Source organism: Stigmatopora argus, chromosome 4 (genome assembly GCF_051989625.1).
Source record: "Stigmatopora argus isolate UIUO_Sarg chromosome 4, RoL_Sarg_1.0, whole genome shotgun sequence".
In the NCBI taxonomy this organism is placed as follows: domain Eukaryota; kingdom Metazoa; phylum Chordata; class Actinopteri; order Syngnathiformes; family Syngnathidae; genus Stigmatopora; species Stigmatopora argus.
The window spans coordinates 18,164,361-18,189,552 of record NC_135390.1 but is presented as its reverse complement, the minus strand read 5'-3'; the positions used below and the strand labels follow the sequence as shown (position 1 = coordinate 18,189,552).

At 42.3% G+C, this 25,192-nt stretch overlaps 5 protein-coding genes across 13 annotated transcripts in view; 4 read left to right on the top strand and 1 right to left on the bottom strand.

Annotated features, from left to right (window-relative positions):
- Positions 1-2,718, top strand: part of myh14 (myosin, heavy chain 14, non-muscle) — a 37,708-nt gene extending 34,990 nt beyond the window's left edge. For 7 of the 8 annotated variants that reach the window (XM_077597784.1, XM_077597791.1, XM_077597789.1 and 4 more), the window contains one exon: positions 861-2,718. In XM_077597784.1, the coding sequence (XP_077453910.1) occupies positions 861-1,050 (190 nt within the window). In that variant the 3' untranslated portion in view covers positions 1,051-2,718. The remainder of the gene's footprint in view (positions 1-860) is intronic. The other variant, XM_077597792.1, reaches the window with a different exon arrangement.
- Positions 2,719-3,491: 773 nt separating this feature from the next.
- Positions 3,492-4,863, bottom strand: c16h19orf85 (chromosome 16 C19orf85 homolog). The gene is made up of 3 exons (XM_077598134.1): positions 4,800-4,863; positions 4,096-4,285; positions 3,492-4,020 (listed from the first exon to the last, which is right to left on the bottom strand). Exons 2-3 carry the CDS (start codon positions 4,281-4,283, stop codon positions 3,492-3,494), a joined length of 717 nt encoding a protein of 238 aa, XP_077454260.1. The 5' UTR covers positions 4,284-4,285; positions 4,800-4,863.
- A 936-nt stretch (positions 4,864-5,799) lies between these two features.
- LOC144073403 (mpv17-like protein) lies at positions 5,800-7,137 on the top strand. The gene is made up of 4 exons (XM_077599180.1): positions 5,800-6,434; positions 6,587-6,657; positions 6,714-6,743; positions 6,821-7,137. Exons 1-4 carry the CDS (start codon positions 6,122-6,124, stop codon positions 6,938-6,940), a joined length of 534 nt encoding a protein of 177 aa, XP_077455306.1. The 5' UTR covers positions 5,800-6,121; the 3' UTR covers positions 6,941-7,137.
- Positions 7,138-7,351: 214 nt separating this feature from the next.
- On the top strand, positions 7,352-11,116 carry rpl18 (ribosomal protein L18). Its single transcript, XM_077598449.1, has 7 exons — positions 7,352-7,428; positions 7,979-8,065; positions 8,169-8,276; positions 9,647-9,745; positions 9,820-9,943; positions 10,232-10,301; positions 10,975-11,116. The coding sequence occupies exons 1-7, from the start codon at positions 7,426-7,428 to the stop codon at positions 11,048-11,050; spliced, it is 567 nt and encodes a 188-aa protein (XP_077454575.1). The 5' UTR covers positions 7,352-7,425; the 3' UTR covers positions 11,051-11,116.
- A 61-nt stretch (positions 11,117-11,177) lies between these two features.
- sphk2 (sphingosine kinase 2) lies at positions 11,178-24,949 on the top strand. Of its 2 annotated transcripts, XM_077598448.1 has the most exons (9): positions 11,178-11,312; positions 11,404-11,489; positions 13,993-15,038; positions 15,870-16,019; positions 16,974-17,068; positions 17,141-17,256; positions 17,772-17,975; positions 19,315-20,836; positions 22,493-24,949. In XM_077598448.1, exons 3-9 carry the CDS (start codon positions 14,552-14,554, stop codon positions 22,553-22,555), a joined length of 2,637 nt encoding a protein of 878 aa, XP_077454574.1. In that variant the 5' UTR covers positions 11,178-11,312; positions 11,404-11,489; positions 13,993-14,551; the 3' UTR covers positions 22,556-24,949. The 2 variants fall into 2 exon arrangements, with proteins under 2 accessions (XP_077454574.1, XP_077454573.1); XM_077598447.1 differs by lacking the exon at positions 11,178-11,312 and having other exon boundaries at positions 11,344-11,489.
- The last annotated feature ends 243 nt before the right edge of the window (positions 24,950-25,192 follow it).

Sequence of the window (25,192 nt, the reverse complement as noted above, 5' to 3'; positions counted from 1 at the left end):
GGGTCGTGGGGGAGGGGGGTGCTGGAGCCTATCCCAGTTGCCTCTAGGTGGGGGACGCCCTGAATTGGTCGCCAGCCAATCGCAGTCGATGCCTATATTTTATCAGTATTATTTCAAATTGAAATTGAATCATATTTGTGTAGTAAAGTGGTTACTGCTGGTATTAAATGCTCTGTTTTTAATAATGAAGCGATACTCTGGTAATATCATTAATTTTTAAAGACGAGTAGTCCCACATGGCGGACATGGTTGCCGAGTACCGTATTTTCACAACTATAAGGCGCAGTTAAAAGTCTTACATTTCCTCCAAAATAGACAGGGCGCCTTATAATCCAGTGCGCTTTATATATGGACCAATACTAAAATTGTTATCACGATAAAATAAAATAAATCAGTCGATAGGGTACACCATCCAATATTGTAGCACATTAATTCTATGTTGGTGGTCATTCCCAGTGGAAGTTTCAACTGTGGTCCGAGCTTTCAGGAAGGCAGAAATTACTGACTCGATTAATGACGACTTTGGTTTGTAATCTATTAATAAAGTTTGGCTGACTGTTTTGTTGACATTCCCTTTAGCGCAGCACCATCTAGTGGGTGTGCCTTTAAATGTGATGCGTCTTGTGTGTGTCAAATACAGAAATAGCACTCGTTACTCACACTGCGCCTTTAAATGCGATGCGCCATATAGTCGTGAAAATACGGTAGTTAGATATACAGCAGCCAAAAATGATAGCTGAAAATGTTTGAATCCTGAATGGAATTGGATCTTGTGACCAAATCCGATACTCATTTGGATTGCCGAGATCCAGTATCGGATCGGGACATCACTAATGAAGAGCTTTTTTTTGGCCATGCAGGCGCGCTCCCTTGCCGCTAGCGATGCGCGGACGTCGCGCCCTGGTGGAGGACTACTCGTTGGACAACTCCGATTCCGAAGAGCCACCTGCCTCGCCGTCTTCGCTAATTCCTCGAACCCCCACTCCGTCCTCTGAGCAGAACCTGGACCCTAATCCGCCCCCCTACACTGTCAACAACGTACAACAGTGATGTACCACGCACACACACACACACGCACACACAACACTAGTTTAATATCTAAGTCAATGAATTGATTTTTTTCCTTCGACAAGTGCAAAGAAATGAGATTTTAATGGATGTTTTTTTTTAACTTTAACGGCGACGTAACGTACGAAATGACGCCGCGATTCAAATTCGCAACACGTAAATTCAGATGCTTTGCTAACTTATCTCAGAGTCCCTATTTGCTATTTATTCAGTTTTTGGACTTTTTTACCAGCATCTATTCGCCCCATCAAATGTTCTGGTGGGTCCACGTAGGGCCCACGAGCCACGGGTTGCACACCACTGATGTTAATTTGACCGGAAATGAAGGGGCAGCTTTAAAAAGACGAGTTAGACATTGATATTTGGTTAAAAACTAGGAATCTGGGGAAAAAAATTGTTCACTGGACTTTTTATAAGGTCGTGTTTTGGTCACACCGAGAAGAAATTAGCCAAAAGGACCCACCCGTAAGTAGCCACATGATACGTGAGCCTCGTCACATGATCACATAGTCGTAATTTATTCAACAAGAAACATTCATTTGAGTTTATATCATTTATATTAAGATCAATACTTTTTTTGATGTATAAACGGATCTCAAGTCTGATTCACTGAGGAGACATTTTTCTATCCAAAGCCGAACTTTTTTTAAGCAGGGCGTCTTGCACAATGTAGTCTTAATATATTATACGTTCGACATTCAAACTAAATGAAAGCCGGCGTACGGATTTTTTTAAAAAAGGGAATAAAACGAGTAGAATAGGATAGATTTACCATCATCCAGCATGATGGATGACGCCTAGATAGAAATATTGTAGAATTAGATTAGAAGTAATAGACTAAAAATAGGTCATAAAGTGATTTTTTTTTAACCCTGGCCGTTAACATCAACTTTTAAATGACGCTTTTATGCACGTTCAATTGGCACATTTGAAAATCAATTAAAATAAACGCATACAATGCAGTAAAATGGAGACCAAAAGTTTTTGGTCATTGACGGCGATCGTCAAGAATTTTTACCGATGTTCAAATTCCTAATATTCACATACGACAGGCTTCTGTTTTTCGGACATTAGCCCCGATCCGTGATTATTATTTTTTGTCTCCAGTTATTAGAAAAAAATCGCATACTCTATTGGGTTCAGATCAGATGGCAAATTGAAAATATCACTTTTAATTGCAGCAGTTACTATTTATATTATTCGTGATGGTTTATGAAGATAAATTTAATATTCTCGACTACCCAAATCCTCTCGGACCTAACTGTTAGACCGCCATTTTTTCTGTTGAGTGTCATTATGTCTGGGCAATATGCAAATGACTTTTGTGTTTTGATGACTTTGCATAACGGATGCACTTTGCACACATGCGGTGGGTATTTTTGTCCCTATCGGCATCTCGAACACGTCGACGCGCGTGCGTTCTCAACCACAAAAAAAAAGGTGGAAGTCACGAACACGATCCAGTTGTGTTCGTCCTCAGCAAGCTGCTTGTCAAAGGTTTTTTCTTCTTCTTTCTTTGTTCTCGTGGTTTTCTCATCGCTAATGTGCAACTTGATGCATTTTTCCCATTTCATCGTTTGTTTGTAATTGACATGCTGTATTATAAAAACACTGTCCGGGGTCCACTTTAATATATGTTGTTGATTTTCACTGCTTGTATCCGTGTGCTTTATTTCACAGATTTGACCGGAAAAGACGTTTTCGCTTGGAATATCAAAATACATCATGTAAAACATTGTTTTACATTTGACTTGAGTCTATTGGATTGGATTGGATAACTTTATTCATCCCGTATTCGGGAAATTTCATTGTGACAGTAGCAAGAAGGGGGAATGCACATACAGAAAAAAAGAAGGAAAAAAAACAGTTACAAGTTAGACAGTACAGTCGTAAAGGCAGCAGAACAACAAAGCAAAAGCACAATGTACAAAGGAAAGCAAAGTAAATGGGATCATTAAGAATCACCAAATCAGATCATTAAGACAGAAAAGCGGCAAAAGTGGCAAAAACACAAAACGAAGAAGAGTGGACGGAGCTACCGCCACTGGCTGTCATCTTGGTTGCGGTAGCAAAAACGGATACAGACTCAAGAAAAAGACGTTGTAAAGGTGAATTGAGGTATTTTTAGCTTGTCGAAGAAAAGTTCCGTCAAGCGACTACTGGACGTGAGACGATTCAGGCCAGTCGATTTTAAGATTAATTGTTAAGAAATAGTAACGGAAAATTACACATGGCGGATTAAAATACACATTTTCTGCACTAAAATACACATTGTCTGCACTAAAATACACATTTTCTGCACTAAAATACACATTTCATGCGCTAGCTAGTTTATTACCAACATCCAATGTTAAATGCAATTGCATAAAAATTACCAGTTAAAGTGAAAATGACAAAAATTAGTTTTTACCACATTAATTGTCTTAAGTGTAAAGATCTTGGTAAGAAAACGTGTTAAAAGACGTACATTCAAGCGACTCCACGAGGATGTCGTCAAACGTCAGGTGATCTTCGTGAGGGGGCGTCGCAATGTGATGCGGGGAGGCGTGGCAAGTCGGGGCCCAAAATGACTGAGCCACGCCCCCTGAACACCTCACATCGTGTTGGCAGGTGGACAACGCAGGAAGCGGCTCGGGAAGGCCACCTGCGATCGACCCGTCGTCGACGCGTCGCGTGGCTTCGTCGTCCTCGAAGAAAAGATCCAAGATGTCCGCCCAGTCGGTCAAGTTTGAACAATCGTCCGGGCTTTCGAAGAACAACGGCTGTGGCGTGAGCGCTTGGGAAATGGGCGGGGCATTTTCACTGCAGTCTGTAAAGGGCGTGTCTTGTTTCTCTTGGTTGTCACTTTGATTTTCGCGGGGGACCTCGCGGTCGGGGGTCAACGGCTTCACTTCTTTTAAGTAGAGAGCAGACTCCAGTCGGCGATTGGCCGCCTCGATGTCGGCAAACTTCCTGTTTGGGGGAGGGCGAGACAGAAATGAAGTCCCTCGAATTTCGACCATGCCCAAATTTGTCACTGGTGCGTACCTCTGTATCATGGTATGCAGGAAGCGCCGGTGGTTGACCTGCCGCTTGGAAGGGCGATTCTTGCGTGGTTTTTGGAGGGTCCTCATCATGTGACCTGCTGCCGATGTCACAAATGTGTACAAGTCCCGCCCCCAAGGGACCGCCCGCTCCGAAACCGTTTCCATGGTCACCGAGACGGATTTTTGCATGGCTGCCGTGTTGAATGCGAGGGCATGAATCAGCAAAGCATCCCCAAAATAGTATTGTCAAATTTAAGTAACTAAAATGTATAGATGAAAATTTAAAAATGTATAGTTTAAATTAAAATGTATAGATAGATTTGATGTATTTTCAGATTTTTTTTAAATATTTGGAATTCATGAAAATTGGGCATTAATAGATGTATAAATGTAAAAAATACATTTTGGGGTCAGAATTGAACAAATTAAAATTACTGCATTAGATACACATTTATAAAAAAAATCTTAAATAAAATCAAAGTACAAATGAAATGTCATTCCAAAAATAGGGAAAAAACATCTTTTAGTAAATGCATGAAATTGTTACTTATTCCATTTTTGCCCTCAGATCACTACTAAGCTTGTCAAACTGGATTGGACATCTATTCCTGTCACCCAAGACAACTAAAATACCAACATTTTTTAATATTAATTTGTCAAATGTTCCCCCTAAATCAAGATTACCAAGTGAAAAAAAACACCTACCTGCCTGCCCTATTTCCTTTGCTTGTCAAGAAGCGATGTCCTCTGCCTCCACCTTTGCGCGTCCTTTCAACCCGAATGACATCAGTGCGACTCGGCCGCTCATCTTTTCTTGTACGGCACCCCACCCAGCCCCCACCCCGAATGGACTCCCCACTTCCACGGAGTCATCCACTGACGCAGGCAATTATCAAAGAAGTCAAAGTCGCCTCAGCCATTGTGTGTGCTCACAAAAGCCCTGCTTGCCTGCAAAACCCACCGTTTGCTTGTTAATTGACGCGCTTAACGGTGGCTCTCATTAGCGCATTTTTAAAGGGAAGAAGCGACATAGTTGCTAGTGGCTTTAATTGACCCATATAATACCCGCAAACCACTTTTTTGAGCATATCCAAGGCAGCACAGGAGCAGGTGGAACGATTTGGAACAAATACAAGAGATAGATAGGTAAGTCTTTGAGCTGGGTTTGTTTGAGCCGGTTTTATTTTTGGCCCAAAAAGTTCAATTACTTGCCCCCATTCACGTTCAGCTACTTCTGTCAAAATGGATTGGACGTCTAGCGCCGTCAATGGCACTGAAAGAGCATTCACAGCCAGTTTAAGTGAATTGGACTTCTTGACAAAACTTAGCACACATTAGTATAGTAATTACAGGCCAGATACATGGCAAAGGCCACCTGACCTCTCTCACCGCCGCGGCCCGGGTTCGATTCCCGGTCAGGGAACATTTTTTTTTCAACAAATATTTGTTGTTATTCTAACTCTAAACCTGTGTGTTTTAAAAATATATTTGCATTTTTTTTTAAATAGAATAAGCTTTTTATCAAAAGAAGTGATATGTAGTGTTTTTACTTGTTCTAAAAAATACTTTTTCACCCGTTTCCTTTAAAAACAATAGAATTTAAAAATGACCTGATTTCGATTATATGATGACAAAAAAGAATCCACTCTACGTATACCTCTAATTTGACTGGACTTTACTCCTCGGGAGCCTATTTTTAGCCCAGGATACGTGAGTAGACACCTAGCTAGCTAGCTAGCTACCTAGCTACATTTCTGTTTTAGCCATCACGACAACAGTTCTCTCCTACGAAGCCATTTTCCAAAATCCTTTCCCTTCAACTTAGTTTTTTCCTTTTTTAACTCTACAGCTGGCGGATAAAACGCCGTATCAGCAGGCGTCTTGAACAGGAGGGAGGCTGAACTTTGACCCGCTGCGAAGATTGATTACAGCTCCTCCTCGTGCTCAGGAGCCAATCGGAGAGGAGGTCGTGGCCTTCTCCCTGCCTGGCCGTGACTTCCTTTTTGTAACTTCCTTTTTTTCCCACCATGAACAGGGCCTGGCTGGCCTTCAAGGCCCGTCCGTACTTGGGCAACGTGGTTGGCTACACGGCACTGTTCGCCTCGGCCGATCTTTTCCAGCAGCGGTTTTTGGGCCCAGGGGACGCCACGACGGGCGTGGACTGGTGTCAGACGGCCCGCGTGGCCACCGTGGGCTTCTGTTTCCATGCCAACTTCAACTACCAATGGCTGCGCTGGCTGGAGAAGATGCTGCCAGGGGGCGGAGTCAAGGCCGTGACGGGGAAGGTGGTGCTGGATCAAATCGTAGCGGCGCCGCTCACCATCAGCGCCTTTTATGTTGGTGAGATGAGGGATTTTTTCCCCACTATATGTCCAATCCATCCATTTTCAAAATATATAGTATATTAAATATATACATTACTAAATATAATATTTTTCTTTGTGCCTACTTATGTGAAGTATATTCTGTAATTGTGTTTATGATCCCCTGAGGTTTGAGTTTACTTGAGAGCAAAGATGATCTACTTGAAGACTGGAGGGACAAATTCTGGACATCATACAAGGTAAACACTCAAGTGTTGTTTTATAATTTAACAATGGTGTAACATGGTCTCTTCAGACAGGTGTGGTGTTCTGGTCAACAATGCAGGTAAGATCTGGTCTGGATTTCTAGCTTCCTGTCAAGCCAGCTTTTGCTCATTTCCACCATTTTCTTTTCAACTGCAGGCGGTGAACTTTTCTTTCGTCCCGCCAGTGGCTCGAACCGTGTTCCTCGGAGGCGTCGCTCTGGTCTTTACCGTCTTCTTGTGTCATCTCAGACAGCAGAAGGACCAAAAACTTGAATAAATTTCAAAACACTTTCATGACCAGAAAACACTTAAATCCCTTTTAAAAAAAATTAATGAAATCAGCAATGCAACTTATGCATAACTTGTGTAACACAACAGGTTGTCTTAACATTGTGTCATGTGATGGCTACAAATGTTGCAATGTATTTTGTAATAACATAAATGAATTAAACATGGTGAAAGTATTGAATGATATGACAGCGTGATTTTTTTATATTAAAGTTTATTTAGTCATTTAAACTCGTTTTTTATATCCTATATTTCATCAAAAAGAATTGAGTGCGTCGTATTTAAATAAAACAGTCGTTTGCAGGAAAATGGATGCAGTGATTCTTCCCAACGCTATGAGGGCCATTGAGAATACCGCAGTTACTGCGTGTCCTTACCGGAAGCAGTTTCCGTATGAACCAATCAGAGACGCGAGATTTCAGTACAATGTTTATCGCGAGACCTTAGCTCTCCCTTTTTCCATCCGAGTCCAAGATGGTAGGTAGCACAAGTTCAACTTTTACAACACATCAGTAAAACTATCCGTAGCCATCCTCTAAATTTACACTGCTTAATTTATTAATCATAACACTAACTCGTTACGGGGACGGTTAACTTTTCAATCCGACCGGCCTTTCGTGCTGCGTTACCCCGCAAACCGATTTAGCTTCGCTTCTCGCTGCTGACGGCCAACCAGGCTTCAGTCATGACGTTGGACACGAAATACGTTCAAATGTCTCCGAATTAAAAACAAGGGGGACTAATATGTAAATTTATTACGTCTTGGTTGTCAGCTAGTATGTCATATTGAAAAGTTGTTGATAAACTCGCCATGTTACCGGTGTCATTAGCTGCAATTAGCGGCTAGCATGATAGTCAACGTGTAAATCCTACTTTTCATGTCAGGTTGCGTTGCATGCCATTTCCTTCAATACTTAAAACTTGCAATAACTTAAGGCTCTGGTTTTAAGTACTTAGTCAAGTGCAGAGGCAGGCAACGTAATGAATGATTGTAATATTGAACTATTTTGTCTAATTCTTCCGAAAGGGAGTCGATATCAGACACAATAAGGACCGTAAGGTGCACAGGAAAGAGCCAAAAAGCAAGGATATCTACCTGAGGCTCCTGGTTAAGGTAAGTTCGAAATATGGAGACACTTTTGAAAACGTTTTCAATGCATTGTCTTTTTTTTCTCCCAGTGAAATGATTATTCAACTAAAATAAAAATGTCTTGTAGTTGTACAGGTTCCTGGCCCGCCGTTCCAATGCATCCTTCAACAAGGTTGTCCTGAAGAGGCTCTTCATGAGCAGGAGCAACAGGCCTCCCATCTCCATTTCTCGCTTGGTCAGTGGCACTCTCAAAGTCTGAATTTTGGGGCAGGAAGGCTTTTAAATGTATGTATCTGGACATTTTTGTTATGCCATTGACGGCGCAACATGTTCAATTTATCTGGAGTGGGAGGAGAAAATGAAGTCATTGGCGACAAAAAAAATGTGCATTCATGGGTGGTTTTGTCAATTTTAATGAATTGGAGCTCTTGTTGTCAATTGGGATGTCCCCAAACAGAAATCACATCAGAATGTATGGGACAATCGTGGCTTTAAAAAAAAAATATGGAAGTGGCTCTTTAGCCAGTAACCGGTCAAATAGCCTATATGGCCCCATATGGCTATTTAGCCGGTAAGAATTCTGTGTGGGGTAAATAGTAAGAAACTACGGCTACGGAGCCACTGCCTAAATAATAGTCATTAAATCCCTATTCACCTAATGTTAAAATCTATCAATTGGCAATAACACATTAAATTTCAATAAGATTGGTTGAATGGTTTAATGTCTTGCTATGGCAGTTAATGAGTTGAGGTAACAAAATGATCCCAAAATGATAGGTGCACAGGCTAGTTTGACACTTCAAACAAACAATAATGTAAAAGGAAAAAGAGCAAACATCCAATAAATCACAAATAATATAGCGCAATTTATTGCATTGAGTCCCCAGGTTTGTGTAAAATGCATTATTTCAACACATTTTTGCAACCTTATTTTCATACTGCTCAACTGAAAAGGGGATTTGTGTTTTTTTTCTGCTACAGGGAAATCACCCTTTTATATGATTATAATTTTGCAGCAGCTTTATTGAAAGTTTATGTTAAAGAAAAAGCTTTAAAAAAATGTATTTTTAGTCCCTGGTCTGTTTTACTTGATTTTAATCCTCTGAAAAATTATCTAATCAGTCAAATTTCTAATCAGTTGGAAGACATCTACCTTGATGATTAATGATTAAAAATCATATGGCTATCAGTAGTCCTTGCGATAACTGTTGTATTGATTTTTTTTCTCCCTCAAACATCAATTCCTTCAGGTTAATAACTATAACAGTATTTATATTTTGCAATTTGTATCATTCTGGGTGATTTTATCAATTTGGTTTATTCATCGAATGACTGGAAGTTCTTTAACTATTTACATTAGAGCTTTTTAAAATTATTTTTTAATATCTTGGACAGCCAAGAGTAGTGGAATAAATTGGTTTAATGGGTGTTATGCTATTTTTAGTTGAAAATAGGTTGAATGGGTGATACACTAGTTTATTCTTTTTTTAAATATAGTGCTTAGTTTTTTTTTAAAGGTTTGGCATTTCACTCTTTCAGTGCCATTGACGATGATAGACATTAGTCCAATCATGGCTTTCTAATGTGTCCTCCGCTAAATTGCAGATCCGCAAGATGAAGCTGCCCGGCCGCGACAACAAAATCGCCGTCGTGGTCGGGACGATCACGGACGACGTCAGGATCCAGAATATTCCCAAGCTCAAGGTCAGCATTTCTCCTCGCCCGTGTCGCCCGAAAGTCTAAGGCGGCGATTGTGACCGTGCCGCGGTTCTCCCCAGGTGTGCTCTCTGAGGGTGACCGACGACGCTCGCCGCAGGATCCTGAAAGCCGGGGGCCAGGTGATGACCTTTGACCAGCTGGCTTTGGCTACACCTAAAGGAAAAGGCACGGTGCTGCTGTCTGGTAAGGACAAAGCAACAGTTTGCGCCCGTGTTCTTTGTGCCTCGCCGCTGTTGTTCCATACGTCCAGATAGCAATGTTCGTTTCCGTTAAGCGACTCATGAAACATTAAGTACGCGAACAGGTAGTGTCGTTCTTTTTCATTGTTGGCACTAGGCCACATCTTCATCCTCCTATTGAATTGATTTAGCGCTTTGTCAATTTCATTCATCAACCCTAAAGCAGTCTCAAAGGGCTTCATGGTGAGATGGATGTGTTTGAAAATGGTCTCCGTCTTTTTTCCTTTCTCAGGTCCTCGCAAGGGCAGAGAGGTCTACAGGCACTTTGGAAAGGCTCCTGGAACTCCTCACAGCCACACCAAGTACGTACCAGCACACTGTTTGAATAGGCCATCCAACATTTTGGGACAATGCTGTTCATATTTATTGAAATTGTTTCTAGTGAATAGTGCCTTTTATATTTCTTGAATTATTTATACTTTTTTAATGACGTACAAAAATGCCCCGTATTTTTATACAAAGAAGAGAAGGTGCACTGTAGTCACATTTTTTGGGAGGGCATTTTTTTCCTATCAGAAGTACATGTAAGTAACAATAGTCAAATTGAGAACAACAGGTTTAATAGGCATCTGTTACAGTAACAGTTTTACAGAGCTGTCGAAAAACATAAGAGGCTGCCGGTGGTTCGAGGGAGGAGAAAAACATTGACGTTGCTCTCGGGTATTGATCGCAGAACTGGCCAAACTATCTTTAAAAAGTGGGACTTCTAGTCTGTAAAATGCATTTTATTTTTATTTTGAAAAAATCTTAAAGGTCAAACAAAAGGCTCTTTTTAGTCTGTATCAATGTGTAAAGCTTTCTTTGTCTGGGATTGCCTGCTTCACTTCCTTTGTCTATAAAAGGCGTTTTGAGTAATCTGGTAATTGTGTAAACTCACTTGCGTCAGGTCTAAAATGCTAATTTTGACTTGAAATGTATTTAAATGTGGAGGAGTGGCTTTGAAGTGATTTTTACTAACCAACCTGTCATTTCCAGGCCCTACGTCCGTTCCAAGGGCAGGAAATTCGAGAAAGCCCGCGGTCGCCGAGCCAGTCGTGGCTACAAGAACTAAACAAGTCTCTCTTTGTTTACCACACAAGCCGATTCAAAATAAAAATCTGCCTGAGCAAAAACGTCACATCCTGTTTTGTCTCTTTATTCTCTTTCCAAATACGGTGTCGCATACTTGGGTGACTTGACGGAAATTAACCTTGAAGCGGAGTCATATAGTACATTCCTCGGAGTTGGACTTGCCTTTACTACGAAAGCATGAAGGGAAGGGGGAGCGTGAATGGAAACGATTGGTCGCCGTGGAATTCTGCTCCAAACAGGAAGTGAGTGACGCTCTGTCAATGATTGGAGAATGTCGGAGGGTGTTGCAATGTTTTCCTTGTGGTCATTGGGTTTCCTTTGCGCCGCTCACAGACGCCGCCGTGAGCCGCGCGTACACTTCCTCCAGCACCGACACTTGTCACAAGAAGCTACCGCTTGTCTCCGGGAGACAAAATGAGGTAAGGAAGAATTTTATTTCACTTCTCTTTCCGCTGAATTAACAGCGGTGCCTTTGAAAATAGGGAAAGGCGTGGGCATGTATCCCTCCGCGTTGCAATAGCTGAAGCTAGCTAGCTGGAGTTTGGCGTTTAGCACGGAGCTTTAGCACGCAGCTAACGCATCACACTTGCCGATAATTATGAGCGCAATGTAGTTGCTTGTTAATTAAGTGGAAACTATTTTTGTTAATGAGTTCTTGGCTTGGATAGGAGCTTCGCAGTCATCTGTATTGCTTTATTAGTGGGCTTCTAGCGTGGCTAGATGTCATGCACAAGTGGGTAAAGTTCAAGCTGCCAAAAAGTAGTTCGGAATTTATGCTAAATTAGATTCAGTAAATTGTCTAAATAAAAATAACATTGTTTCACATCAAGGCAGGAATTACGAGTGTCTGATCATTGTATTCGTGGTCAAAGGTGGGGTTTAGTGATGACATAAAGGGGACCTTTTATCATAAATGATAAAATTGAATTTACGACTCAGCCTTATGATGTGATGCTATCAGTGTTAAAGTGATATGCCTCATAAATTGACTTAAAGTATTGACTTTTAATTTCCCCCTAAAATTGAATGTTTACTGTTTGCAACTAGGTGTTTGTGAGAGATCTTCTGTTTTGATGATTTAGGGCTATAAATACATTTGACTTTTATTCGGTTCAAGCAGACCTAGGAAAGACTAAAGTGAACAAAAAAACTAGACAGTCTCATGTCTTGTGTCTACAGTCTTTTACATCTCATTGATGGAGAGCTGTCATTGAAATTTCAAAAACAAACTCACTTCTGAACTACCAATGACTAAATTATTTCAAAATGGACTCCGTTCAGAACGAGCAAAATACCAAACTTCTTAGATGTAAAGCACTGTAAAAACAAAATGTGATAGAGAAGACCTTCCCTTTTTGTTTATTTCTAGTCTATATGCCATCCTAAAAGACTTTTTGAATACCAATTCTGTATTATTTTGTAACAATTTCCATTCTTGCATCTATGGAACGGTTTAGTCATTCTCAATTTACTCACTGTTTTTTTAAATAAACAACAAGGAACACTTTGCACACACTAAATAAAAAAATATTGCACCATCTATTTAATTAAATGGATCTTATTGTTTGCCATTTATTTAAAGGCGAGACACATTATTGATTCTACCGTATTACGTCCTACGCATTTTGCTTAGTCACCCATCGCGCTGTAAAATTCATGAATCCCGATCAGCGTCTTAACAATACGATGCAGTCATGGGTTAAAAAGCAAAGCACTTGCCCACACATGCCCAAAATACCCCACAAGTCAGTCAACAACAAGCTCATTGTGCAGAAGTCCAAATTAGCCCACCGTTTGTATTATTATTTGACGTTCCACGCCCTGTTTCAAGGACCAAAGGTGCAACAATGGTCGGCGGGCTGCTCCTATCGGAACGCCGGCTGACCTTATCAAAACAGGACATCGGCCGGGCATTGATTCTGTCTGCGCCGTGGCTTGCGTAATTCTTCCTGAACGTCGTAAAAAGTTGAAAGAAAGTCAGAGATAACCCCCGTGTCGTGCAAGGCCAAGATTTGTGTCGTGCTACTTGGAAGAAAAATGAAAAAAAAAAACAACTTTTTCTGAGGTCTGGCAAAAAAAATGTAACAAATGGGAAGCAAAAGTGCTCGTCGACTTGAAAGCTTTTGGCCAGAATAGTTTTCGTGCGTCAGCAAGCGGCCCGTGTGTGACTTTGACTCATCGCGCTGATTGTTTATTGTCTTCCTTTCATCCAATGGATGTTTTGTAATAAAATCTAAAATTTTGAAGATAATGCCATCGCTTTGCTTTTTTTTTAAATCCAGAAAAGACAGATTATGGCTGTAATCAAACAAAGAAAACACCCCAAAAATGTTATTTACATAAATGACATAAAATCTTCCGGCGGTGCCGTGGGAAAAGTGGTTAGAACATGGGCCTCGCAGTTCTGGGGTCGAGGGTTTGATCACAGGTCGGTCCTCATTATGTGGATTTTGTATTGTGATTGTGTGGGCTTTTTCTGGGTATTCTTGGTTTCATCCCACTTACCAAAAACGTGCATGCTAGCTAGCTAGTTGTCCTTCGTCTCCATCCCCTGCGATTGGCTGGTCACCGAGTCGGGGTGTCCTGTAGTCGGGTGGGATGAGCTCCAGTGCCCCCGCGGTTCAGAAAATGAATGGAAAAAAAAAACTATTTGATGTAAATTTCTCCTTTGGTAAGAAGCAATAGCTAGCTAAACAGTTAGCTTCTAGTAATCCTTAAAAAATGTCCTCTTGGTCAGTTAGCTAAACTGCTAGCTAATCAGCTAGCAAAACAGCTGGCTTGTATTCAAGAGAAAAAGCACTAGTACGGCTTTGTAACTTTGATTATGCCAAATATCGAAAATAAAAAAAAATAACCATGTTGAATTGTTGTTTTAAATTTCTGAAGCCAAAAAGTCTTAATAAAAATGTTGTATTGTTGCAGGAGCAAAGACCTCCGCGAGGGAACGTGACACTTGGAATTTTTACCATGACATGAACAAAGGAGCCACTTGGTTTTCTTTTTGTCTTTTTTGTTTTGTTTTTCGTCTCCTGCTGTCACATGGAGGAGCGACAAAACCATCAGGCACTCCCTGTCTCTAAAATTCATATAATTACTGAAGAAAATCAAGGACAATCTTGCACTTTTTACATCTATCCAGCCCCTAACAGGCAGTAACTACACTAAGGCGTTTATTTAACAATCATTCTCATTTGATCAGTATTCTCAGTGAAGCTTTTTATAATTATTTAAAAATGTATTATCAATGTTGTGGCTGCTAAGTGGCCTTGTAGCTTAGATGTTTTTCTTTTAGTGTATTTTTTTTTTTTTTTTACTCTTTTAAATTATGAGCTGACTTGCACACTGGACTGAAGCGTTTGACACTACAAACTGGAAATATTGGCTCTTTTTTTGCTAGAATCTGAGAAGAAATCCAGTTTTTTTTTCACAATTTCAAGAACAGGAAGATATTTTTGCTGCTTTTCCGCCATTTTTGGCAAAGATGCGCTCCCCAGAACCGTCCCGCTCTCCCCCGTCCGAAGCCCTCCTCCACGGCCAGTTTGCTAGCTGGGGCAACCTCGCTAACAACGGTAGCGGCAGCGGCGGCAACAACAACAACAACAGCTGCCCCAACAGCCCCGGCGGTCCGGGCGGGCTTTCCCCGGCGGCCTCGCCGACGTCGGCTCCGCCCTCCAACTACGCTTTGACCCTCACCCACGCCCACGTCCACATCCAGCGTCTGTCGCCGCGCCCCGGCAAAGAGGCCAGACTCCTCCTCCCGCTGTCGGAGTTGGTGGGATGCAGCTGCCCGCGAGCCCCCGCGCCGCCCCTCCTGGTCCTGTACTGGTACCCGCCGGGGAAACGGCGCAAAGGGGTGTCGCGGCGCCGCCAGGTGAGGGCGTACCTGGCCGAAAGCAGACCGGAGGCGGAGAGGTGGTCCGCCGCGTTGCAGTGTTTACTTCGAGGGGTGCCGGTCACTGCTGAAACAGGTGAGTGCGCCGATCCTAAGGGTTGGTGGGGGGTGCTGGAGCCCATCCCAGCCAACTACGGGCACCAGGTGGGGGAAACCTCAAATCGGTGGCCAGGCACAAGGAGACATCAGACAACCAATCATAGTTAGGGACAATTTAGAGTGTTAGACAGCTAGTCTAGCATGCACGTTTTTGGAATGTGGGAGGAAAATGGCATACCTAGAGAAAACCCACACAAGCCCAGGGAGAACATGCCAACTCCACACAGTGAGGACTAACCTGGGTTTGAACCCTCGACCCCAGAACTGCGAAGCCGACACGTTGGCCGAGGCGCTAACCACTCGGTTCAGTAAAAACATGAATCCCAAATCCATTGTTAACGCCGTCTAAATTTAGCTCCATGTCATATTGACCAAAACGTGTATTTTAATGCCTCCTGAGGCAAATTGAGACAAAACAATTGGGATTATATTCCTGTCTTCAATGTTGGAATTTGAGCAGCGTCTGCCCCCCTTTTCCTGTCTCCTTTGCCGCTTTAATCTCTTTCTTTCCTTTAGTTTCCTGACCCCAACAAAGACCTCATCATCCGTCCTCACTTTAGCCCGCTTCATCCGTCATCCCTGCTCTTTTTTTTCTTCTTCTGGCTTCCCTAGCAACTCACTGACCAAAACTCCCAAAGCTTTATTGCTTTTGCGTTGACCTGCTCTGAAGTACTGGCGGATTGTTGTTATGTAATCCAGGATTAATCTCAGCGTTTGCTTATATCACGTCCCGAAGCACGCGCGGGACGCCCTCATTCTGGCCGAGTTGTTTAACTTCAACTTTTTCTTCCTTGTTGTTGACCGTTAGAATTTTCGAGAAGTCTCCTACCTCGTCCCAGGCGACTGCTCCTGCTGGTCAATCCCTTCAGCGGGAGAGGACAGGCCATGCAGTGGTGTCAGACACACATCCTGCCAATGATCAGAGAAGCTAACATTAGCTACAACCTGATCCAGACAGGTACTACAAGGCAAATTCCGGAAAACTAGTTTTTGATTTTGAGCATATTAACTCATTCATTCACTGCCATTGACAGCGCTTTAAATTGAATCAATATGAGGTTGAAATATTGATGGCCGTCAATGAATCAATAGCAAATAATCTTATGATTTATTTACGTTTGTAATACTGATAATACCGGTAATATAATAATAATAGTAATAATTATTATATATATAATATAATAATAATATATATAGAATATAATAATATATATAATAATAATAATTTTTAATACTTTAATACCCATTGGAAAATGAATTGTTGTATTTTTATTTTGTTAATTAAATGACATTTTTTAATTAAAGTATTTAAAATTTTAATACAAAAGGAAAATATATATATTTATGTATTTATTTATTTTTACTACACAAACAAGTGGAAAAGTTTTGTTTTTTAGTTGAATCAAGAGAATGAAACATTTTCTTTTGTTAATTTTATTTACATTTTTAATACAAAAAGAAAAAGTCCATGTTTACACTTTCTTTCATTTATAATATATCCTTTTATACTTTTTCTTTTTGGGTATTATTTATAAAGGAAATATTTGGTAACATCATTTGTGTTCATTTATTAATAAAACCACTTGAAATAATTTTAGTCATTCATTTTTTTTTATTTTTTTTTTAATACAAAAAATAGCAAAATAAGTGGAAAAACATTCTTAAATTTAAGATTAATTTTCATTACATCATATTAGTTATTGTTACTTTTGGAAAGTGCAGCAAATACTATACTTTTATTTGTTGCAATTGTATTCTCTATTTAAAAAGATAATCTTTTCTATATTTGTTTAAAAACAACAACACTCAAAAGTTGTTTATCTCAGGTTATAAAAGGAAAAAAAAACAGTCAACATTTTCTGATATGAAAAGTGTCATTTCAACAAAACATGTCCATGCATCTGATTTACAGAGCGCCAGAACCACGCCCGAGAGCTCATACGAGACATTTCGCTTCCAGAGTGGGACGGCGTCATCATCATTTCGGGGGACGGCCTCCTGCACGAGGTACGACAAGCTCCACGTTTCCCTCACGCCACCCGCCCAAATTGATAGCGCATGCTGTGATCCGTTCGACAGGTGATCAACGGCCTCATGGAGCGTCCCGATTGGGAGCAAGCCATCAAAACACCCGTTGGCATTCTACCCTGCGGCTCAGGCAACGCGTTGGCTGGCTCTATCAACCATCACGCGGGGTAAGAAACCTCAGAATTGGAACCACAATCAGAATAGCCCTTGATTGCCATGGTAGCAGAAGATCCATACTACAAGATTGTGCCATTTCCCTTGCGCGAGAACGCCACCAAGTAGAAATTCAAGGATAGAAAATGAAAGATATTCCGTATATATTGGACTATAAGTCGCGCCTGCCAAAGAATGCACAATGAAGAGGAAAAAAATATGTATGTACAAGTTGCACTGGAGGATAAGTCAGATTTTTGGGAAGGATTTTCTTTATTTGATTAGAGACAAAAATAAGTAACAATAGTCAAATGGAGAAAAATGGGCTAAAAAGGTTAACAAGAACTCCAGTGAGGAATTCAAGTTTAAAAAAAAAAAAGATATACAGTGGTACCTTGAGATAGGAGCTTAATTCGTTCCAGGACTGAGCTCGTATGTCGATATTCTCGTAACTCGAACAACGCACGTTTCCCATAGAAATGAACTAAAAACAAATGAATTCTCTGGGTAAATTTTCCTGGTGTCGCAGGTACGACATGTGCCTCCGGGAACCGCTTCTCCTCAACTGCTGCTTCCTGCTGTGCCGCGGCGGCGTGCGGCCCATGGACCTGGTTTCCGTGACGACCAGCCCGCCCGCCAACGGCCGCCCGCCGACCTTGACGCCCAGGAGGCTATTTTCCTTCCTGTCAGTCGCCTGGGGATTCGTGTCGGACGTGGATATCGAAAGTGAGAGGTGGGTTGTCTTCCTTTTGTTCCGGTAAAATGAAATATGTCATTTAAATTCTATTTTGTAAGGGATTTGACACTTTAGTCACTCCCATACGCGTAAATCATTAGCTGACGGCGATAAACGTTGAATTCATTTTGACTAGGTGACGAAAGACGACCAATCATTCGTCGTTAGTTAAGGGATTATATATTGTTAATAAAGAAAAAAATCTATTAGAGAGAGTTGGGAGCCACATTTTCATATGATTTATTTATTTTAAGATATTAATAAGTCATTTCCTTATAATTTTCTCTTTTTTGTGTGTTTCCCCACATCTTTCATCCAAAATTGGGAATCTTTGACCAATTTTTTTGTAGTTGTGTGAGGACCGTGGAACAAATTAGAGAATTTATATATAAAGTACACCTCTACTTACGAAATTTTCAAAAGTTCTGGAACCAATTAATTTCATAAGTATTGTACAGTGGTACCTCGACATACGATCGTAATCCGTTCCGAGACTGAGATCGTATGTCGAGCTTTTCGTAAGTCGAGCGAACGTTTCCCATTGGAATGAATTGAAAACAAATTAATTCGTTCCAACCCTCTGAAAAAACACCAAAAACAGGTTTTGGGGCACTTTATCCACGGCACTCGTAAACGAACAAACAAATTTAAATTCACTTGGATAAATATATACAGACACACTCAAACATACGTTTAATGTAACTTTACACAAAACTGAATTCTAATTTTGTTTTAATCTTTTGTTACCTTCGTTTTCCGGGTTAGCGGTTTGCCTCGCCTCCACCCTCACGTTCGCTATCGATGGACTGTTTGCTGTTGTATTGCCTTCAAAATATTCCGAAAATGATGGACACAAATGTCCTCACAATAGGTTAACGCACGACCACTTGCCAACGAGAAATAGTCTTTAAAGAACGATGGCGGGAGCTCCTTTCCTTTGAAAGAATAACAGGAAATGCAATAGCTGAGCTTACCCACGTATTGATTGTGGGTAATGAAGTTTCATTCTGAGAAAGGGTGCCATTGCCTATCGGTGTTGTGTGCACGAGTATACTTCATTACCCAGAAAGCCCTCTTTTTTCCCGCGCAGGCATGTTGTGCGTTTCCTGGTCAAAACTCGTCTGAATAAATCGTCCAGTCCTCATAGATGTAGTAGTTATACACGAAAGAGATGCGACCTGGCTTGGTCGCATCTCGAAATTTTAATCGTATCGCGAGCGAATTATTCGATCGAAATTTTCGTCGTACCACGAGCATGTTGTATGACGAGCATGTTTTATCACGAGGTACCACTGTACTTTGAATTCCTTTTTTTTCCCAACCGATGGGCACGCAGGTATCGCGGCCTGGGCTCCGCCCGCTTCACCCTGGGCACGCTGGTCCGCATCGCTTCCCTGCGCTCCTACAAGGGTCGTCTGTCCTACCTCCCGCCGTCCATCTCGGCCCCGTCGCCCGACGCCACGCCGCCCCCGCCGAGGAGACCCCTCTCCCGCAGCATCACGGAAGGCCTGGAGGGCTTCTGCAAACCCCCCATCCACCGGACCTCCTCCGACATGGGCATCAGCGAACAGCGCAGTCTCCGCCGGGGCGAGGGCGAGCAGGAGAAGGAGAAGGAGGACCGGCGGCACGAACGAGAGAGGCGGCGGGAGCGAGCCCGGGGGGGTCGGACGCGGGTGGTCAGGGCCAGCAGCTTGATGGAGGACAGGGAGAAGGAGACGGAAGGAGAGGTGGAGATGGAGATGGAGATGGAGGAGGAGCGGCTAAAAGCCCAAGGAGGCGACCGCAAAGCCAACGGTGGCGGCTTGACGCGGATTTCGGACGAGCGAGAGGACGGAAGCCGAACGGAGGAGGACTTCAGCCCGTCGGACGAAGAGGAGAAGGAGGAGGTACGGCTCGACGCCGGCGACGGCCCGGCGCCGGCGCAACAACTCGGCCAAAGCTTGGATTCGGACGAAGGTCCCTTGCCCTACCAAGATGGACTCCGTCCAGCCCGCCGAGCCCTCCGGAAGAACTCTGCTCCTTCCGGCCAGATCGCCGACGCCCTTTCGGGGCGCAGCGAGCCCGATTCGGGCCCCGCGTACGGCACGGAGGAGCTGGATTTGAACGGAACCTTCTTCAACCCGCTGGACGTGGCCCGCGAACGGGCCCTCACCATCTCGTCGTCGCCGTTCCGCCACTCGCCGTTCTCCTTCAAGTCTCGGAATGCGGAGCAGAACCAGAATTCGGCCCGCCCGAGACCCCTGTCACTCCTCCAACACTCGCACTCCAACTCCCTGCCGCCCAAACTTCCCTCCCTGTCGCTGTCCTTGTCCCCCACGCCGCCGTCCTCGCCTTCCTGCGCCTCGCCGCACGCGTCTTCCTACCTGGCCCCGCGGCCCAACACGCCCGGCTCGGCCTCGCCGTCCCCACTGGCACGCACGCCCTCGTTCACCTTCGACATTGGCGAGCCGGGCGGAGCCCCGAGGAACCGTCCTTACTCGCTGCCCCTGAACGTCCCGAAGGACGACCTGTTGCCCCCGCTGGATCGGCCCCTCCCCACGCGGGACTGGGTGACCATCGAGGGCGACTTTGTTCTGGTCCTGGCGCTTTATCAGAGCCACCTGGGGGCCGACCTGCACGCCGCGCCGCAGGCCAGGTTCGACGACGGGCTGATCCACCTGACCTTCGTGAGGGCGGGCATCTCGCGAGCCACCTTGCTGCGGCTCTTCTTCGCCATGGAGCGGGGGACGCACCACTCGGTCAGCTCGCCGTACGTCAGCCACGTTTCCTGCCGGGCCTTCCGGCTGCAGCCTCTGTCGGCGCGCGGCACCCTGACGGTGGACGGCGAGCTGGTGCCGTACGGACCTTTACAAGCGCAGGTCAGTCGCTTTCAATTATTTAAAAAAATTGTAAATAAAAAAATCACTGGAAAAAGTACAGTGGTACCTCGAGATACGAGCTTAATCCGTTCCGTGACTGAGCTCGTATGACAAGTTACTCGTAACTCGAGGTAAAGTTTCCCATTGAAATGAATGGGAAACAAATTAATTCGTTCCAACTCTCTGAAAAAAACACCAGAAACAGGATATTGGATTGAAAAAAAAGTTTTATTTCTTATAATTCGCCATATATTGACAAAGTAATAAATAACGAGTGGTTTAATAGAAATAAAGTGTTTAATCTAACTAAAATTGGGCAGATTTCGCCGAGGGGAGAGGGGCACAAAAGGGGCGGGGGGCTTCGTTTTTTTTCTCCCACACAACGCACTCGTAAACGGAACAAACACTCCACCCTCACGTTCGCTATCGATGGGCTGTTTGCTGTCGTACTATTCCCTTCAAAATATTCCGAAAATGATGCACACAAATGTCCTCACAATCGAATAACGCACGACCACTTGCCAACGAGCAGCAGTCTTTTATCAGCGATCGCGCCGCTGCTCATGTTGTTGTTGTTGTTGGGCCACCTCAGGCGCTTGAGGATTACCCTCAGCAGCGCTAGAGCTGTCACTGGAACGCGGATTAGTTCATCCAGGGGGTAGCCGGAGGTGTGGGGCAGTGCGAATATCTCCGGCTGGATGAAAAACGTAGGGCGCCACGTTCCTGGGTGGCAGCTCTGGGTGGTTTTGTTGGATTCGCATGGGAGCTTCGAGGGCGCTGGCTAGCGGCTCCTTTTAGCTTGTAGCATCTGTGTTCGCATCCCCTCGAACGGCGCCTAGTGCCATTGCCTGTCGGCGTTGTGCGCACGAGTATACTTCATTACCCAGAAAGCCCTCTTTTCACCGCGCATGCGCGTTGTGCGTTTCCTGGTCTGAATAGCTCATCCGGTGCTCGTAAATATTGTTATACACGAAAGATATGCCAAAAAAAATGCCATGGCAACCTGGCTTGGTCGCATCACGAAACTTTGACCGCATCACGGGCGAATTATTCGATCGAAATTTCCCCCGTAAGACGAGCATTCCGTATGACGAACGGTCGTATGACGAGGTACCACTGTACTTGGCTTTTCTTAAATCATGATTTTCTAATTTATTCAATTTAGAAAAAAAGGACATTTGCTTTTGCACTTGTTTTATTATATTAAAAATGTGAATAAATTAGAAAATTATTCTAATGAATACTCATTTTTTTATTTTTAAGATAAAAAAATTGAGAATTAATTTCCCTTTTCCCTAGTTTATGTATCGGAAAGGTCATTACATCAAACAAACATAAAATATTAAATATTTCAGCATTAAGAAAACATGTTTATTCTGTTTTTCCCCATTTGTTAATCATTTAAAAAATGTTTTTAATAAAGAATATATAAACGTTTTAAACTAAAGAAAGAATAAAAAAAAATATTGTCTTTTTCACCAAGAACAATTCCAAACCAATTTTTCATTTTTTTTAACACTTTTTTTTATAGTAGTAGTCATTAAACAATTGATTCATTTGATCCAAAACAGATTGTCCTTAACTTTGTAACCAGGCGATCACTGTCAATGCCGGCTAATTAAGTCATTTTGGTATCATTTTTTTGTGTTGTTACAGGTTCATCCCTCCATGGCGCGCCTCATCGTCGGCGACTCGGGGGTGCAAGTCACCCGCTTCTGATCAGGGATTGGTCGCAGCTGATGGAAAGCGCTCGCTTCTGAGCGGACGAAAGCTGGATTGCACAAAACGTTTGCGGAAAAAGGAAAAATCTAACCGAGCCACGCATCGTCTTCTTTTTTTTTTTAGGAGTGAAACGGCACCACCTTGCACAGCCACGAGACGATGCTAAGCTAAGCTAACTCATCGCATGACGAGGGAAGTACAATCGAACGAGGAGTTAGAAAATAGTGCATGTGTTGGTCGGTGTGTGAGTGTGTGTTTGTGTGTGTGTGTACACAATAGCGTGCATGGACAGAGTAAGAGTAAGTAAGCACTACCGATGTTCTGAGATGAAGTATCATTTGAATTCTGACATAAAACAACGACTAGAACAGGGGTGTTCAAAACGGGGCCTGTCAAAATTGGGGAAAATTGTAATATCGTTGATTGTGATCCACACAAGACCTTTCAGTTCAACCTACATTCCGATGCACTTATGAATCATAACACTAGATGGTGCTAGTCACTAAAAAGTGCCTTTTTATTTGCTCTTCATTTTGAAAGCAATGTAGGAAACTTTATTTTTTTAAACTTACATTGTGATGCATAGTAATAATGGTGATAAAACGGTTTGGACATTTATCAGCACCAATTATGTAAGAACATTTTACATCATATTGTAATAATATTTTCACAAATGTGTTAATGCATTGGCTGCCATTGACTGGGATAGTTGTCCAATTACCTTTGAGGGGCTAGCAGCCCCCCCAGTCGAAATGGATTGGACGACTATGCCCGTCAATGGCAGCCAATGAATTCATACATTCATACAAAAACAATCATTTTAACCCCCGCCCCCTTTTTTTTACCCGATTCCGATCCTTTTTTCTGACAAAAAAAATGGAAGGATTTCAAGTTTTAATGTTTCTAAAAATGTTCCCCTCAGGCAAAATTTTGGACACCCCTGAACTAGAAACTTCCAAGCTTCAGTTTACAAAGTTCAATTCACTTCCTATTAGACGCGAAAAGACTTTTAATCGAGTTTAAAGAACAACACTTGAAGGGTGCATCTTAGGAATGACGTCATATTTCCGTCATATTTATAGTTTCAAACCTGTCAACACTTGAAATGAGCCAGAAGAATTACAAATTGACACGCAATCATCTGGTTTGGCCAATACATGGCGATCGGTCGTAGTAGTGCTGGGCAATAGAGCCTACGATATAATTTCGAAGTATTATTATTATTTCTATTTTGATATGCCTCGATTTTTCGTCAACCAGACTAAATTGCTCTACGTTATAAATAGGAATTTCAAATATCAATTCAACCTTTTTCAAGAATTTCACTGGCATTTTTTTTACTGAAATATGGGTCACTTCCTGTTGATTTTGCGGCAATTTGCAAGTGACATCCTTTATGACTCATGACATAAATCATAAAATGTTCATTTATCCATTCCAGGCTCCCTTAAGGTGTTTTTATGCAGGACAGCAACATTAAAAAAGGGACAAATAAAGCCACTTTGGAGTGAAAATGGATAAAATCGCAACACTAGAATGCACACTTGGATATTTTTAGGGTGCGAGAGTGAGTATCTTTGTTATCGGCATTTCGAAAGAACGCTAAAAAAAGTGTTAGGACAGGGAAACGAAAAACGGCACATCACCATGGCGCACCCTATTTTTATTTTATTTTTTAAAGCACTAGTAAAGTACCTTAGAGCAATGCTACCGTAAATGATTAATGATGACATTTGTCAAATTGTTTTATGTTTTAGCTGGAAAAGGGAAAGTAGAAATGGACTAAAAACGGCATATTTTCTCGCATTTGGACCGAATGGCAGCGTCGATAGCTGATAAAAGGAAATAACGTTTTGCCTTAAATGATATTTTCAAGTTGAAATCCCACCAGAGTTGTTGTGAAAATGGAATTATGAGACCTGCTGATCGATTGGTTCGATGAATAGCATGTGCACTGTATCAATCCACTGAGATGAGTAAGCGTGCATGTCCTGGTCATGCCTGGAAATCCATATCAATGCCTTTCTATGATAATCCTGTCCAGAATTTTGTTCAAACGTGACTGCGTCCAGTGGAATACTGCTCACCAGGCTGCTATTTTACTTATTTTATTTTTTTTATCCTCTGTAACGACACAAAAAGGCAAGTCTTGTCGCAATGGTTTCGGCTTGTGGAAGATTCTTGCAAGTGGCACTTTTTGCCAAAATGTACAATATCAAGACGGCAAAATTTACCTTTGTGGATGGAGAAAGCGAACAAATTGGTGTCCAGAAAATGGATGTTCTGGTCGTGGGTGGACAAGAAATTTAGGACTGAAATGAGAGAAGATATACGATTACAGTGTACAGTTCATAGTTGTATATGTTTTGAATAAATGTAACTTAAAATGGGTTTGATGGGGTATTTTTAAACGTATTTTTATCTTTAAAATGATGTTGCTTGATGCTTTATTTGGGAGTCATTTAACTTTTTGACTGCCATTGATGTGCTTTAAAGCCAATACATGAAGAAAATATTGCCTCACAATTAAAAAAATGGACTTAAAAACAGGGATTAAATTGTTTTTACTTTTTCTGTTATTGGGGCTGAAACTTTTTAGTATTTAATTTATGATTAATTATTTACACAATTATA

What these genes read in the sequence shown, in the direction of transcription:
- sphk2 (XM_077598448.1), top strand. Translation starts at nt 14,552, where the DNA reads ATGCGCTCCCCAGAACCGTCCCGCTCTCCCCCGTCCGAAGCCCTCCTC. An exon ending in GCCGGTCACTGCTGAAACAG is followed by an intron (nt 15,039 to 15,869) that starts GTGAGTGCGCCG and finishes GTTGACCGTTAG; the next exon opens with AATTTTCGAGAAGTCTCCTA. An exon ending in GGGACGGCCTCCTGCACGAG is followed by an intron (nt 17,069 to 17,140) that starts GTACGACAAGCT and finishes TCCGTTCGACAG; the next exon opens with GTGATCAACGGCCTCATGGA.
- rpl18 (XM_077598449.1), top strand. An exon ending in AGAATATTCCCAAGCTCAAG is followed by an intron (nt 9,746 to 9,819) that starts GTCAGCATTTCT and finishes GGTTCTCCCCAG; the next exon opens with GTGTGCTCTCTGAGGGTGAC. An exon ending in ACTCCTCACAGCCACACCAA is followed by an intron (nt 10,302 to 10,974) that starts GTACGTACCAGC and finishes TGTCATTTCCAG; the next exon opens with GCCCTACGTCCGTTCCAAGG.
- c16h19orf85 (XM_077598134.1), bottom strand. Translation starts at nt 4,283, where the DNA reads ATGCAAAAATCCGTCTCGGTGACCATGGAAACGGTTTCGGAGCGGGCG. An exon ending in CTGCATACCATGATACAGAG is followed by an intron (nt 4,021 to 4,095) that starts GTACGCACCAGT and finishes TCCCCCAAACAG; the next exon opens with GAAGTTTGCCGACATCGAGG.
- LOC144073403 (XM_077599180.1), top strand. Translation starts at nt 6,122, where the DNA reads ATGAACAGGGCCTGGCTGGCCTTCAAGGCCCGTCCGTACTTGGGCAAC. An exon ending in CATCAGCGCCTTTTATGTTG is followed by an intron (nt 6,435 to 6,586) that starts GTGAGATGAGGG and finishes TGATCCCCTGAG; the next exon opens with GTTTGAGTTTACTTGAGAGC. An exon ending in AATTCTGGACATCATACAAG is followed by an intron (nt 6,658 to 6,713) that starts GTAAACACTCAA and finishes TGGTCTCTTCAG; the next exon opens with ACAGGTGTGGTGTTCTGGTC.